This window comes from Corvus cornix, chromosome 2, assembly GCF_000738735.6.
Source record: "Corvus cornix cornix isolate S_Up_H32 chromosome 2, ASM73873v5, whole genome shotgun sequence".
Taxonomy (NCBI): domain Eukaryota; kingdom Metazoa; phylum Chordata; class Aves; order Passeriformes; family Corvidae; genus Corvus; species Corvus cornix.
Window position 1 is genome coordinate 86953035 of NC_046333.1, and position 16454 is coordinate 86969488.

General features: G+C 37.3%; 1 protein-coding gene across 2 annotated transcripts in view; it reads right to left on the reverse strand.

Annotated features, from left to right (window-relative positions):
• The window catches only part of GALNT1 (polypeptide N-acetylgalactosaminyltransferase 1), an 87340-nt gene that overhangs the window by 13024 nt on the left and 57862 nt on the right, over nt 1-16454 (reverse strand). For both annotated transcript variants that reach the window (XM_039550171.1, XM_039550172.1), the window contains exons 5-9: nt 10959-11125; nt 4905-5112; nt 3250-3420; nt 1676-1793; nt 528-708 (exon numbers count right to left, since the gene is read on the reverse strand). In XM_039550171.1, coding sequence (XP_039406105.1) covers nt 528-708; nt 1676-1793; nt 3250-3420; nt 4905-5112; nt 10959-11125 — 845 coding nt within the window. The remainder of the gene's footprint in view (nt 1-527; nt 709-1675; nt 1794-3249; nt 3421-4904; nt 5113-10958; nt 11126-16454) is intronic.

Here is a 16454-nt window from a genome sequence, read left to right on the forward strand (position 1 = left end):
CCACATAAAGAAACATAGTAAATACCATCACAGTCAATTGTATTGGCAACTTGCCCCTATACTCTAGATAGTGAAGTACAGATTCTATCAAGACAGACAATATTCACTTTTGCCACTCCTACTTCTGGGTTTCATTTAAATCACTTCTGATGTATTCAATGTGGAATGCCTACAACATAGAAGCCAGAGCCCAAATTTCAGCACGTTACGATATGAATTCAGATGGCTAGTTTTCAGCACTACAGCTGAGCTCTTTCATGTTCCACTGAGTTCCAATTCTATTGCACAGGAAGCTCATTCATAAATCACGTTCATGTTAAAAAACAAACAAAAAACCCTTCAGGGCACATCTCTGGCTAACAAAAGTCTTCTTCAATTAAGACCTTACTTTTTGTACACCTTAATTGAGTTCTGTCTTAACAAACTTCAAAGCAATAACATTCTTATATAAATACTCACTTTATTTCCCAGTAGTAGCAGCATTTTAATTGTTAATAAGTATTTCTCATAACCAAAGACCTGCTCACCTGGGGAAATAATGTAGAAAAAGTTTTTGAATTCATCCATCCAGACTTCTGCGAGCCGCCTGTTATTTTTGTTGATTATCTGCCCTGTACCTCCTGGGAAAGTGTACGGTGTTGCTTTTCTGAACACATGCCCAACATGAGAACAAGTTACAATTTCCAAGGTGCCACCACACTGCCAGATCTGGAAGCGATAGAACAATTATTGCATAGTTACAAGTTGTTAAAAAAAGTTCCAAAACATTAATCACTTGCTTCTGTTCAAGGTGGGGAAACAACATTAGCTGAGGTCTAGAACAAATGCATACTGCGTGGAAGAGAACTGCATGTTTTTTCCTGCTCAACAGCCAAAGACGCTCACAAGCCCAGGCAAGACAGCATGTGAAAGTACTTCAGCCCCCAGAGCAGTACCACATCAGCCAGAGATTACTTTAAAGAACGGGGCAAGCTGACCACAAAGGAAGGAAAAGGCTCGCATGAATCACAGGAACTAACAGGTGTCTAAAATAGTCCATTATGAAACAGAATCTCCATGTATAAGAATCCATACACTTCCCAAGTCTCTGAAAATATTTTCAGTTTTATTTTGGACCTTGAAAAATGGCAGATTCAGAAAGCTGAAGTACTTCAGAAGAGTCCACCTATGTACCTTCTGCTGACAAGTACAATGAAAGGAAATTGTGCTACTTGGTAGCAACAAAAATGAGAATAACAATGGTTAGATCCAAAACCAAATGAACACATGAGATCATGAAGTTAGTAAAGAGCAAGAAGAGAGGGTTTGTAACAGAGGTGCTCACATTTCACTGACACATTAAACAGCACACTGACAACATCACCCTTAACTGATGCTCCCCCACCACCTTTTCTAACCAAATTACTTTTAACAGACAAACACACACTCTTCAGAATAATCATCTTAATCACAGAGATGGTTAATCTTTTAATCACAAAGCTCTACCAACTATTCACCATGCACATTTCACTGACAGGTACAGTCTTTGTGTATCTCTGCTTGAGGAACTTAATGGGGATGGGAAGTGCCAGCTGCAAGAGAAGAGCACACTGGTGCAGGCAGCAGATCTTGTGAACTCAAGATGCACTGTCCTAACAAATTAATGATTAATAAAACACTGCAGAGTTTTACCTACCCTGAAGGAAATTTCTAAGTTTTCTCCACCCCAAATATCCATTCCAGCATCGTATGTTCCAATTTCCTGAAAGTAATCTCTGTCTATTGAAAAAAGGCCTCCTGCCATTGTAGGTGTCCTGGGGTGGAAAAAAAATGCACATCAGTCACTAAAAAAACATACTTAGATACATTTCACACTTACACTGACAAAATAGCTGTTTATTTCCCAAATTCCTAACATGTTCCTTCTCAGTAAGCTTCCACTCAAACTCTGTTACCATTGGTGTACTTGCTAGCTCAAAATTTTCCAGAGCTGGAATCAGGTAGTGGCAATTCTCCTTATTTTCTCACTTCAAACTGGCATCTGGATAGAGAAACAGTCCCTAGAAAGCTGCTATCACTCCTGAGAAAGACTTCTGCCTCCAATGCTGGTAACTCATAAAAAAGAAACCAGTTCCACACAGGAAAATTATACTTCTGGCTACTGCTCTTGAAACAGTTTTGGGAGGCCATTAAGCAGCCTGCTTGCTTTCACTTTTATTGCTTCATGCAAGAAAATTGTACAGCCAGGGTTACATCCAGATTTTCCTTACAGACTCCTTATTGGTAGAAAATAATAAAACTCTGCTAGTAGCTTCTCAGAGCTTTAGAAACATCTCCCAGATTTCAGCTTTTTTGAGACAATGAATATACAATAAGTAAATTCTATGTTAGGCTGCTGACATAACTTTGTAGTTCAATTATTTACACTTCTGGCAAAAATGGTTTTATATCACTAGCTATTTTCCTGAAATGTTTTGGGCTTTTTCTGAAAGACATATAAAATACAAGCTAGGTCACAATCTAACCACAAATTTATATGTCTTTTCCCCACTAAAAAGGAAATAGGGGGAAGGGAGGAATACAATTAACCATAACCTGAGAAGACCTCTTAATTTCTTAAACTAAAGACAAAAAAAAAAACCCAAAAAAACCCAGCAAAGGTCAGATCCTGAGCTTTACTGCAAGTGAATATTGCCCAGTTTCCAGAAAAGTAAGGACAGAACATGTATGTCAAAAGGTACATATTACATTCAAGCTATCTTTCTTATTACCTTTCTCATAAACCTACATGATATCCAAGTATAAATTCACCTCCCATCCCCCCTTTTAAGACTTAAAGTTTGCATATGAATGCACATACACAAATACACACACACCAAAAATCAACGCATCTTTACAAAATACAGTTTACTTTGTTAGAATAAAAGATAAAAATAAAGTTCAATTAAAAAAAATAAAAATAAGCTTTGTTAAAAACTTGTGCATCATTGTAAGTGCTATCTGAAAACTAGCAATTCTGCAGTAATTAAGATAGAACTGAAAAGTATTTCCAAAGTGACAAATTGATTGATTCCTTTACTGCTACCAAAAGTTACCGACAACCAATCAATGCAAAAACATTTATGTTATTCCTTCAATCAGACAAAAAAGATGCTACAATGATTAACTAAGTACTTAACAACCTTAAGTACTTACTTTCAAGTTTAACATAAAAAGGTTATGAGCAAACATCAGACAAAGATTTTAACCAATTTAATAATTTCTCATCACCTAACAGGGAGGGTTCGGTCTCCTTTCCGTCGATCCATCTCTCTCTGAGGAACAGGGTACCAACGAAAATTCAGCTTCCAGTTGAATCCACCATAGGTCATATCAGATCCTGCCATATATTCAAAGGTGTCATCACTGATTACATCAATGATGGGACACACTACTGTCCTCCTAGGAAAAGGAAAGAAACAAAATCTATCAACCAAAAGTGTCAAAAAAGATGTTTGGGTTTTTTTTTTAATATTGTTTTTAACACATACAGTTGAAATTTTTATAACGCCATCTCTTAACAACACTATTCAATAAATTATTAACAGGGAACACTCAAATTCTACCTTGCGAATTGTAATTCTGATACAATTTTGGCAATGCCACATCTTTTTTAAAATCATATTTGCATTATTACCAGTAATAAATACTCATCCCTCTGCAGACAGAAATAATGATCCCAACTTTCTCATTGTTACGTAGTAATTAGATAGAAAACAAGAGGTTCTTGTTTCTAGTTGAGTGGCCAAAGTAACTTTCATGTTTTGAAAGTAAAACTTGGGCATTAAGTCTGGGTAAGTATTTTTATATACCCTCGGGACTAAGTGATGACAGTCATTGGTAGAGAAGTACAACTACTACATCATAGTTGACAGAAGGTGGCCTTGTTGACTAGTGTCCTGATGTTATTAATACATATATTCACAGAAACCAATTCTAATAATCTTAAAGACACTTAAGTGTCATGCTCAAGCAGGCTTCCTCTCATGGGAAGCTCTTTAAAAAGATTCAGAGGTTGCTTGCAACTGAATTCAAAGAACTTAAGTGGAGGCATTTGCACAGATTGTAGCAATGGATGTACAGTAGTCTCACAAAACCTGATTAATGACAACAAAATTTACTTTGTTTTTGCATAGTGCTGAAAAAAGATTTTTCATTATTTGTAGCTTATTCTTTATGTAACACTATATTTTGTAACGTTGAATTTTAAGTGTGGTTTTTATCTATAACAATAAAAACTAGGGATCTTTAACACCATACCTAATACCTATTCTATTTAATACGTTGTCTACTAACAGACTAGTGTGCAACTACAGCTACTGTTCAGATGTATGAATACTTTACAAAGTGGACAATTCTCTCACTTTCATCCCCAATACAATTTCCATCACTGATGTAAGTGTAGATCATCATCATTCCAGTAATTATTCTAACTTTAGAAAATACATCCCAGAAGACCAAGACACAGTACAACCAAAACCATTATGTAATAAAGAAATCACAATGAGAGCCTGGAAACAGTTCTTGCTCACAATGTTGGTGCTACACTACATCAGGGCTCTATTTCTTTCTCAAGAATATCTTCCCAAATTCTTGAAGGAATAGGCCAGGCTGCAGACTGAAGACCTCAAATTCCCTTAATTCCTCAATTTCATTCATTGCTCCTGCTATTTAACACATTATTCCATGCATCCCAATATAGACTTCACGTGAAATGGAGTTTTACTTTTAAAAGTTTAACTGAATTAGCCTTTTATCCTTACACAAATGAGAATTTATTCAGCCCTTCTGAAAGTAAATATTTGCTTGTAGGCTATTTTGTAATACTTGGAAAATTTCTTAATAACTGGAAAACACTCAACATGGGGGAATAGATGGATAATTACCTGTCAGCTTTGATCCTTGCCAGCAGAGGTTCAAGCCAGCCTACTGTACATTCACAATGAGCATCTAAGAAGGTGATGACCTGGCCTTTAGAAGCAGCAGCCCCCTTTAATCTTGCTCTAATCAATCCAGAACGCTGTTCCATACGAATCACATGAACAGGTACTTTTAATTTTTTCACATAACTCTCCAGTGGTCTTTTCAAGAAGTCTGTAAAGAATATCAAAACAATGAAAACTGTTGGTTATGTAGTTCAGCTTTTTTTTTTTTAATGAAGAGACTTGAACTAAGACACATTTCCTCTTTTCTTGCCTATCCTTTTCTACTTTCTTAGCTGGTTTCCTCTACTGCGTATTCTTCACTTCACAATACTCCTTCCCACATCTCCCAAGTGTTTCACTGGATAGCACAGAAAGTTCTTCCTCCTATTTATTTCTTCGTTATGGAAAACACAAAAAAGAAGAGAGGGTAGAACGCTTACACAAAACCTAGATGGGATAAGCAAGTTTTTACGGCAGAGAAGATGTGATTCTTACTTTCAAAAACATGCATAAGTGCTCTTGGACATTACACTTCTCCACCAAGGAAATACAGAAATGGTTTGACTAGGTGACCATAATGATTTGCCTCCTACAGTAATGCAACTTACAGATAATTTCTTTGTGAGAAGTTTAAAACACAATCAAACTGACTTTTCATTGTGCCTTCTCTGGTGTTTTCTGGCTAATATTTTTTCCTATTAAATTATCCCTATAATACCTAAAAAAAAAAAAAGTAATCAGCCATACATAAACGAGAATCTGTAACAACAACAAATCTCAATGTAGCAAGAATTATGCAGAACAAGTTATTCAGAATACAACAGTTGATTACCATACGCCTAGAGACTCAAAGTTACCTGCACTGCAAAGAGCTATTGGGTTGTGATAAATGATGCCAAAGGAAGAACAAAGAAATGAGGGAGAATCCAATGGACAGTCACAGAAATAGACTTCTGCAATAACTCGCAGATTCTAAATGTGTAAAAAAGGCAAAATGGTCTTACTGCACACTATGGAATATTACATTGTACACTCAAAGGACACAGGAGCTGAAAGTTGTACTACAGGAGTGCAAAGCCTGTAGCAGGATTTCACATAAGGTAGTAAGTACCTCATACAAGAGTGACACTGGAGGGGATGGGAAAGGCTCAGCATGAACTCTTAGGGGGTCTTTTGTAAACCTCAAGAGGCAGGGCTGACTTGAAGGTGATTACCATTCCTTACCACTTCCATGGATGAATGACTTCTAATTGCCTTCACATTTTTTTCTGTGCATTGTTGGACTGCCACTAAAACCCACAGAACTAAGTTCTGACATGCCTTGAAAGCTAAACTGTGCTAAAAGTACATAAGAATTTGATACATCTAAATATTTGTTTCCAGAGAAACTCAAAGCAAGTTAATTCTTATTTTGCATATGAACAGAGACTCAAATTAATAAATATTTATTAGTACAAACCAAGCGTATACATGTCTGAACATTTTGCAAGGCTTTGTCTCAACAGAGACCATCTGACTGAGTCTGTAGCAAATACAGACTTATCTCTTTACAGTGTAGCTTTCCAAAGACACTAATTTAAAAGAAATAGTATCATGGCAATGTTTATAGCTTTAATGTATAAGGCTCCCATGATATATTTATAGAATGTGCAGCATTCCTCTCTATGCTCACCATCTTACGAGCAAGTCACACAAATCACCACGTTTCTCTGCACATTTCAGGTGTAGTACTGATAAGCTTTTAAAGTAGTTCCATCCACTTTAAACTTAAATGAATGAATATAGGCTGTGACATTGGTTCTTGAATGTAGTTACATTAACAAAACAGTAAAATTCTGGCAGGGGGAAGAGAGAAAGATTGCAATAATACAACTGCAGCCAGTCAAGAACTAGCATAAAACACAAACTTACATTACAGAAAGTCATGCCCAATGTATTGCATATAAAAATCTTGAGTCCTACCTACATTTTCTCTGTAAAGTATTTAAAATTTCAATTTATCAAGTACTTTTCAACTTTTTTTCTCTAAGAAAGAATCACAGATGCGTGCAGTGTTTTCACTATGGAGGGAAAAAAGTTAAGAAGAGTCCTTCTCCCATATTTAACCATGTCCATAAGAATATTCTTATGAACTATATCACCTTGTTCAAAACTTCAGAAGGGACAACTACCCCTCTGACATTATGACAGACCTTCAGTAACTGTGTTCTTAAAATATTACTAGAGCTTCAGCAAAATAGGCAGAAAAGATAAAGCTTGATGTCTCATCCCTATAAAAGCAGAGTAAATAATTCAGGCATCAAGATTTCCAAAGTTCCTCTGCTACCAGCAGTTAGGGTAAAATGCTCAAATCTAAGCAGCTATTTTCCCTCCAGAACACCCTCTCTAATAGCATCCCTTACAAATACACATCCCTTACAAATTGCTCCCTTTGTTCAAGTAGCAGGAATCTAGCTTTTGTGATTAGTCATGCACCCAGAAACTAGTAATAGTTTCTTATTAGGTAAGCCTTGGTTTTTTCCCTTAAAGAAAAAAGCAAATATTTGAATAATCTTCTAATGACTGTAATACATTTTGGCCTACAAGAAACACCAGGATCAAGCTGTGAAGATGATTTTTTATACAAACCTGTTGGTCATATTTATACAAAATTCTATATTGAACACTGAGATGAGAAGTTTTATGCATTATAGTGTCAGCTGCTTTTAAGTGACCCAGGATTAGAGCTGATTAATTTTTCAGCATTGTTTCATTTACTTCAGAGTGAGGTTTGATAACATTTAAAAAAACCTCAAATATCTCCACAATACTTCTAATTTGGAACAATATTAATTAATGTAGTTTCATAGGTATAACTCTTTGTGGTGGATATTCCTTTCAAGATTTTTCTCTGTCAAAACTCTGCATAGTTTTACCTAGGACTGAGCATCTTTTGTGCAAGCAGCAGAACTAAGGAAGCCAAAATAGCAAATATATTCTGTTCAAGTCAACTAAGTGCATTAGTTGAAAAATACCTTGCCAATTCTATTACTGAGTCACATTGATATGAATATAAATGAATATAAATGAAAAATTAAGTTTCAAACCTTTTTTTAAAATTAAACTACAATAAAACACAGATTTATCATTTTTATAAGCATGCAAACATGGTTTTTTAAGAAGTATGAACATTTTTACAAGTCTTGTTGGCAGGATTTTGTTGCGGTCGCATTGCTTTGACCTGTATCTCTATAACTAAGTTCTGTGGATGTGATCTATCCTGATGTAATCTGCCTACCACACCTGGCTATTGGGTGCTGACCTGCTTTGGAGTACCAGCAAATCCTGATTTCCCCTGTTAACTGTTTTGAACTAGTTACCAAAAACCAGTACTTAAAAACTAAAGGTGCAATTCTGATCAGTAAGTAGAGAACAATGTTACAGATATGCCTTGTCTCTCCAACGCTTTTCTTTTGGGTGTAAATAAATGCACGATATTATGCAAATTCATTCTTCTAAGAGCATGACACTAGCAGGTACAAAGTGTGCTTCAGGCAGACTGAATGCTTACTTTATTCCAGTTAAAATGACTCTGATGTTAGAATTCAATATACAATACTCAGGCTGAACATTGTCTTTTTCTGGAAAAGTATGCTGGTTTAATTCAACACAAACAGAATGCTTAAGTAGCAAACACAAACCCTTCACATCTTCAGTCATCATACCTTCTGTTTTGTTTAATGTAAAAGCATGCTTGATGGAACCGTAACAAGTTCTTGGAAAACAGAACAACAAAAAAAAACCTCGCAGTAATTGTTGAGAATAACAACAAATAAAAGATGCCTAAGTGATCTGAAACGAAGCTCACAGACTTCAAAAAGAAATACTGGAACAGGTTCAGTAACACCACCAAAAAAAGTATGAAATGCTCTATCTTTCAGCCTGGAATTAAGTCCATTTGTTTATATTACCAAACCCAGAAACAGAAAATTTAGCTAGAGAAAGCCACATGCTTTTTAAAGTGGACTATAATTCTATTATTCATAGTGAGGACATCTCTATTGCTACGTTGAAATTGATTTTTTTCTAAAACAGAAATTGAAGAGACAAAACATAAGTAATATGATGTCTACATCATTCAGATATTAGCTTGCTCTTCATTTCTAGGTCATACTGACAGCTGACCTGTCACAAAAAATAATTAGCACTGATTTGAATTCGTGCCAAGATCTGTTTTGATTTAAAAAAATGTGGAATTTTTATATAAAGGTTAAAAAACTGCAACAAATCAAGGGCTATAATTACACATTACCCACAAGTGCAAAAAGCAAAGATTTGATGTTGTGCAAAAGTTGATCGTGCCTCTCATTTAATCTGGAACACGTTTATGTGGCACTTTGCATAGGCATTTCTCCTCTGCTGCCAGAATGTCATTGTATTTAATGCTTCTGTCTTTTCTTCCAAATTGCGCTGGAATTAGCTGAATCATTTAGAGTTAGGTAAAAAAGGAAAAGCAAAAGCCAGTGAGAGTGCCCGAGAGAGGAAGGGAACAGAGACAAGTGCAAGCACAACCCGAGTGCGTGAGCTGCGCTTCCTCAGGAAAGCCGATCGCTGAGAGCGCAGTTGGCTGACGGGATCTTCCCTCGGCTGCTCCACAAGAGCCGTGCTCCACACCTACTCAGCATGGAACAGGCCAGCTAACGTGCCACGCATCACACACACACACCCCTAAGCTGAAGAAGCAACTCAGTATATTTTCTACCACCTTAGTGCAAAAATCCACTTCTAATGCTCCTCCAGCTACAAAAGCTCCTGTCAGCCATGGTAGATGGTTCCTAACTATCCTAAAACCTCCCATTAGCCACTGTAACCCACATATCATAGTGCTACTTCGAGCAAATCCAGTGTCTCTCTTCATACATGCAGATCTGGGGCAGATCCTGCTGTTTAGACAACAGTCAGACATCCTACCCTGAATTTGGAATTACCATAAGCAGCAAAACACGAATTTTGCATCACTGGAATCAGAAGCAACAGGCTGAGCTGTGTGAGCAACACTGAGCATGCTGTGTGTAAAACCCTTCTCTGTGTGACACATCGGAATTCCTTCTGATACAGGCGACAGCCTACAAGTGGTGACTGTCAAGACTTTTTCTCTGGTGGCCTACTAGCCATTAGTTCTAGGAGAAAACTTTTGAAATAGAAATATAGAAAAAAAAGGTGGATCAATATAAAAATATAGCCATGTTTTAGATGAAAAAACCTGTACTACCCTCTCACCTCCATTTACCAGCACAGGGGAAAAAAGTACTTCATAACCTCTACCAACAAGAAATATTAAGCAAAGAACAAGCCAAATATCAACTATTAACCAAAATTAAATGCTAAGTATTATATAGATTATTATTTTTATTTCTAATATACTGTAATTTAAAAATACCACGAAGTTTAAAATCTAAATAATATTATATTTTAAGAAAAAAATCAGCTTCAAGTTTTGCTTATTACACATGGCAAGTTTCATTCTGTAGCATGGAGTTTTCGTCTGGAGCACTATTTATCAAGAAGTGGAACCTTCTGCAGAATAGACAACTGAATTTTAACTTCCCATGAACTGAATAATCAAAACTGATCCCTCTGAACCCCAAGCCTAATGGTGGCAGTGATAGTAAATTCAAATGCGTGCAACAAGCAGAATTGCCTTTGCTACTATTCACCAGATGATTCAAGTACTAAACACCCTCAAGCTGTATGAACATGCTAAAATTCTAAATGGAAAACACTAAAACTGTAATAGAATAAACCCACTAGCAAACACAAAGTCCATGCTGCCAACAGAAGAGTAACCAGACCAACAAACTTACACCAGTTTTCAGTGCAGAATGATCCATCTGTATTTCAAAATGGGCATTGCTCCCTCTGCCTTCCCCTGCCCCAGGTGCTGTGCTTTGCTAAGAAGGGCTAAGCCCACATCAAGTCAGTTTCAGCTTTTGAAGTATAAAGAGCAGCAAGCTAAAGCATCGATGTCATCCTCACCTCTTTCACTGGCATCATCGACGAGGACGATCTCTTCCAGCATGTGCCGCGGGGAGCGGTTTATCACGCTGTGAACGGTCCGCAGCAGGGTGCTCCAGGCTTCATTGTGAAACACAATGACAACGCTGGTCGTGGGAAGGTTGTCTGCATACACCTTCGTTTTACACCTAGTAAAATTAAAGCATGTGTTTGTAAAGGTCAGGCCTTCAGTTGGAGCTGCAAGTCTGGTGGGGTTCATCTCTTGAGTATTGATGCTAACATTCCTGATACATCAATTTCATGCAGAGTGTGACAAAGGAGCACACAGTGCACATTTGATACATGTTCAAAGTGCTCAGAAGTTCATCAGATTAAAAGAGAATTATATTCACATTCCAAAGTTAGCATGGAAAACCATAGGTTTAGCTGTCCAACAGCACATATAGGGGATTCACGTAAACTATGACATACACTTCAAGTAAACCCATATGCCGCCAAAATTTTTACATTCTGCAATGCTATTCTAAAACAATTGATGTTTTCATTATTTTCTAGAAAAATCAATACACTGTACACAAAGTACTGATCACAATTCTGAAAAAACTCCAATTCTGCTCTAAAAAATAACCACACAAATTTAAGTGTTCTCTGCAGAGATCTGTTCCTCCTGCACTTTTAAAAATGACACGGTTACTTATGTAAGATTTCATGGTATTAATCCTCCAAGAATCAAAGTTAAAGAGATATATGCAGATCTTAAACACAAGGAACACACTGAGGTGGAAAAGGAATTATATTAAATGGAGCTCCATTCCAACAAAAAAGCTTTTATTAGATCCCAAATTGTTAAGTCAGTTCACTGTAATGTAACCTGATCTAGGCGCTACAAAAATACATTAACGAGTATTCATGACTAGCGTCCTAACAGCAGCACTGTCCAAGGGCTTGAGAGGCAGAGTGCATATCCTCTACCCTAAATATACAGAAGCAATGCTTAAGGAACAGCCTGCCAATACAACAGGATTATGGTGGCAGCATGCCAGACAGTGACACCAGGAATGTCAGCCAGAACCAGGCTCCCAACATCAGTATTTTATTTTCTGGATAACTCAGCCAGAGCACTTCTCAGAGAGAGCAGCTTCTCACAGCAAACCGGCATTTCAGCTCTGAGGTGGTGACAAAAGCCCAGCATGCACAGACATCTCAAAAAGGATCAGTAAGTCCAGGTGCAAATGAAGAAATACCTGGAAGAGCTTCTGTGAAATCATTTCTGAGAACTGAAGCAGTAGGATCAGGCACTATCTGCCTTCAATATTGTACCTACTTATTATACAACTATGCCCCATTTAATTATTCATCACACTGAACTAATAAATCTTTATGAATAAAATCTTTATGGAAAGCTTCCATATATCCCTATGTTATCCTGATTTATTTCACATGTGAAAAAAAAAAAAAACTTGCAAAGCATGCCAACTGAAAAAGTTACTTCTTTGGTAACCCTTGAAAAATAAAATAGGTTTTCACAAAAATGCTATGAATTTCAGATGAAAAATTCAATCATAAGCCATGTAATTTTATCTCCATGTTTGCCACTTGTTCAGTCTGCTTTGCTACTTTAAAACCAAAATGTTTTATTCCTTCTGCTGCACTGCTCTCTAGACCAGAAAATAAGTCTCTGACTGTAGACATTCAGCTACAATAGTAATACAAATCCACCATTGCTCCTCTACTTTTCGGAAGAATATTTGTAAAAAAGTCAAGAGAAGCCTGTTAGCAGTTCTCTGTGAAAAACAGTAACAATGTGTCATTCACCAGGAATATCATGCTGCGATAGCCCCAGGATCTACTATTGTAGTACGAAATCTCTCATCTTCAGCCTTGCCTTTTATCATGGTTTTACAGAAGATTTTATTTTACTGAGCTCAAATCAATGAACTGGTATAAACATCAGCCAGGTGATCAGGGACTACAATGTTTATACAGCATTACACTGTCTGAAGTATAAATATATCAAAACATTTGAGTTCTGTCTTTGAGGGGGAACTTTTTAGCACCAACAGGAAGGCTTACAGGAATTTTTTGGGGACACCCCTCCCTACCGCAAGGCATCCCTTCTGCAGAAGGTGAATCTCCACTTTGCCATAATGAATCATGTCGATTCTCCCCCCAAGAGATCAGCTCTTCCTGGGCTAACAATTTAGGAGTGACCCTGCACTGGCACTTGGTTGCTGGCTGGGTTTAACCCATGACACTTGTTTACCAACACGTGAAAGGCTGCCAGGCGTAACACAAGGGTGCTTCATAACAAAACTTGGCATTTTTGAATGCTATTCTTAATAAAGCGTTTGGTGTGAAATTATTCTGGAAAGATTCATTGATGCAGACAAGGTAACTGAAAGAATTGATGGTATGAGACCTGTTTTTTAATATCCCTTTTACCTGCCCTTCTCCATATACCTTTTAGCTATATCTGTACAAATTGTTATGAATACATTATAAATAAAACCTCCTGGTTTTAATTTTGAAAACACTGGTAACTCCTTCCCCCCCAGGAAAATATCACTGCAGAATATAAGACAAATAAAAGAGAACACTTGATGCCCATGATTAGACATTAGCCTTCTAAGGAAACTTCATGTTTTATTCTATTAACAAACATTTAAATTAAGAATTCTTTTTGTCTTTCATTTGAAAACAAATTACCCCAGAAAAGACTACTATAGAATTTAAAATACAGCATTAGCTTCAACCAAGTTATGCAACATTAGAAGCAGAATAAAACCATGAGGGGTATGACACACAGCCTATGAATTAAGGATAATTTGAATTTTAATGAGCTACTAATACATTATGTTCCTTTTGTTGGATCATGCCTCAAACAGCTTTAAAATTGAGTGCATAATATTAGGAAGGCATACCATCTCCAGTAATTTAATGAAGACTCCAAACAGCAGCTGAGAATGTCTACTCCACATGGAATGCATCATCCTTTCCTTAATCTACGGAATTCACTATGTAAACTCTCAGCTAATGTGACTCCATATATTATTTAGATTGTGGAACTCCCCAAAAACATCATATACTTTAAATACAAACAGAGACTTCTGTCCTATTACCTAAAAACACATAAAAAGAATAGACCAGATTGTTAAAATATGATCAGAGTGATGGTGTTTGTCTTCCCAAGTCACTGTTCCAGGTGATGGAGCCCTGGGGATGGCTGAACACCTGCCTGCCACGGGCAGTGGTGAATGAATTCCTTGCCTATGTGGCTTTTGCTTTCCTGATTAAACTGTCTACCTCAACCCATGAGTTTTCTCACTTCTACCCTTCTGATTCTCTCTCCCAGCCCACTGTAGGGGCAGTGAACAAGTGGCTGCATGGGGCTTAGTTGCCAGCTGGGGTCAAACCACAACAGAAATAAAGTGGAAAATTACATAGGAAATAGAATTAAAATTATCAAAGATTTTAATGCCCCATCAAAATCAGATGTGAGAAAAAATAATTAAGTTTAGTACCTATACTTTTTAAAGCTGTTTTACAAACACATAACTGTAAAGACATGACTCTGCTCTGACCTCTGTAAGATGCTCACACATATTCTTCACAGAATTTCATCTCTTTGAAATCTTGCATCACATATTCAGAATACTGAGTACTGCATTCTGTCTGCGGCCATCAACATAAGAAGGACATGCACTTGTTGGAGCAAGTCCAGAGGAAAGCCACAAGGATGACCAGAGGGCATCTCTCCTATGCAGACAGGCTGAGAGAGCTGGGGTTGTTCAGCCTGGAGAAGAGAAGGCTCTGAAGAGAATTTATAGCACCTTCCAGGACCTAAAGGGGGTATAGAAGAGCTGGAGAGGAGCTTTCTACAATGGCCTGTAATGACATGACAAAGGAGAATGGCTTTAAACTGAAATAGGGTCAGTTTAGATTAGATAATAGAAATAAATACTTTACTGTGAGGGTGATGAGAAACTGGAACAGGTTGCCCAGTTTGTGGATGACCCTGAAAGTGTTCACAGCCAGGCTGGACAGGACTTTCAGCAACCTGGTCTAGTGGAAGGTGTCCCTGTCCACAGCAGGGGGATTAGAACTACGTGATCGTTAAGGTCCCTTCCAACCCAAACCATACCATTCCACGATTCTATGGGTCTGTGAGAATAGTTTGGCCCAGTTCACTACAACCACATAGCTAGTCCTAGGTCTGCATCTCCCCAAGAACACAGGGCAGTGTAACAAGTCAGAATACTTTATAACTTGAAATCAAGTTTAATGGACTAAAAGCAAAGAAAGTTGGACAGATCCTAGCATATAACACTGCTAAAGAAGAACAATGACAGCAAAATAAATACACATTGTTGCCCCTTACACCCTGTAGCCAGAACTCAAAGTTTTACATCCATTACAAAAGTTTTTAAAATGAAAGGCTAAAAGCAATGGAGTTTTGTTTTGCTTCTCCATTATTGTGACTCTCTGTGAAGGTGAAAGTTGAATCTTTCATAGAAGCTCTACAGGTTTTATACACAAGAGATGTTCAGAAAAAAAACTCTGAGAATTTTATTCAATAGATTAAGTATAACCACTTGGAAACTACCTGATGCTACTTCAAATGCATCTGAAGAGCCTCTGAATAAACTGTTTTGCTGCATTCTCTTTCAGCCCAGAGTACAAATAGTCCACAGGAGACATTACAAAAATAACCAGAAGAGACAACAAGTAAGGCAATTATGTCCAAATAAAATTAAGCCATTAAATCTCAGAGTTTAATTGCAGCTTCAGCATAAACTTGCAGAGAAAGAAGACAACTTTTCATTTTGCACTTTCTACAACACAACCAAATATACACTCAATCCTTCTCCACATCTGACAGAAATGGAAGCCTCTCTTCTCTCACACTGCTGAGGCAATAAGGAAACAAATGCACTTCACCTCTGCAGGGGCAGAAGAAATCTACCAGGTGATCATACAAGATGCTTCAATTGAATTCATCAGAAGGTGAAATTCTTCTGACACCTATCTGATCTGCTCAATCTCCAACCCAGAGATAAAAAAAGCTACCCACAGCCAGGCATGCAGAGACTCCAGAAACTTGGGACATCACCTGCGCTGTCCTCATGCCACCTCTCTCAGTTTACTGCTGGGTCTTTGACAAACACTCCAACTATTACTTTAGGAAAACCCCCAACTGTGCAGCCATCTTATTACAGAATAGCACTCGGCAATTTATCAATGTTAAGAAATTGCATTCACAGATCAATTTAGGAATCATTTCTGAAACCCAAGATTGAGTGCTACATGTGTAGTGTTGGCAAATCTTGAAAGACACCTATTTACAATGTTGGTAGTGATCTGTCTGCACATCCTTCAAACTTATGCTAAATCATTTCTGAAAGTGACAAACAAGGATTTACCATTTGGATAGCTCTTAAATACCTTTTCATAGGCTAAAATAAAAAATCACACCCCAAACAAAGCTACAAGCAAGGAAGAGGTCTTGTAGGAAATCAG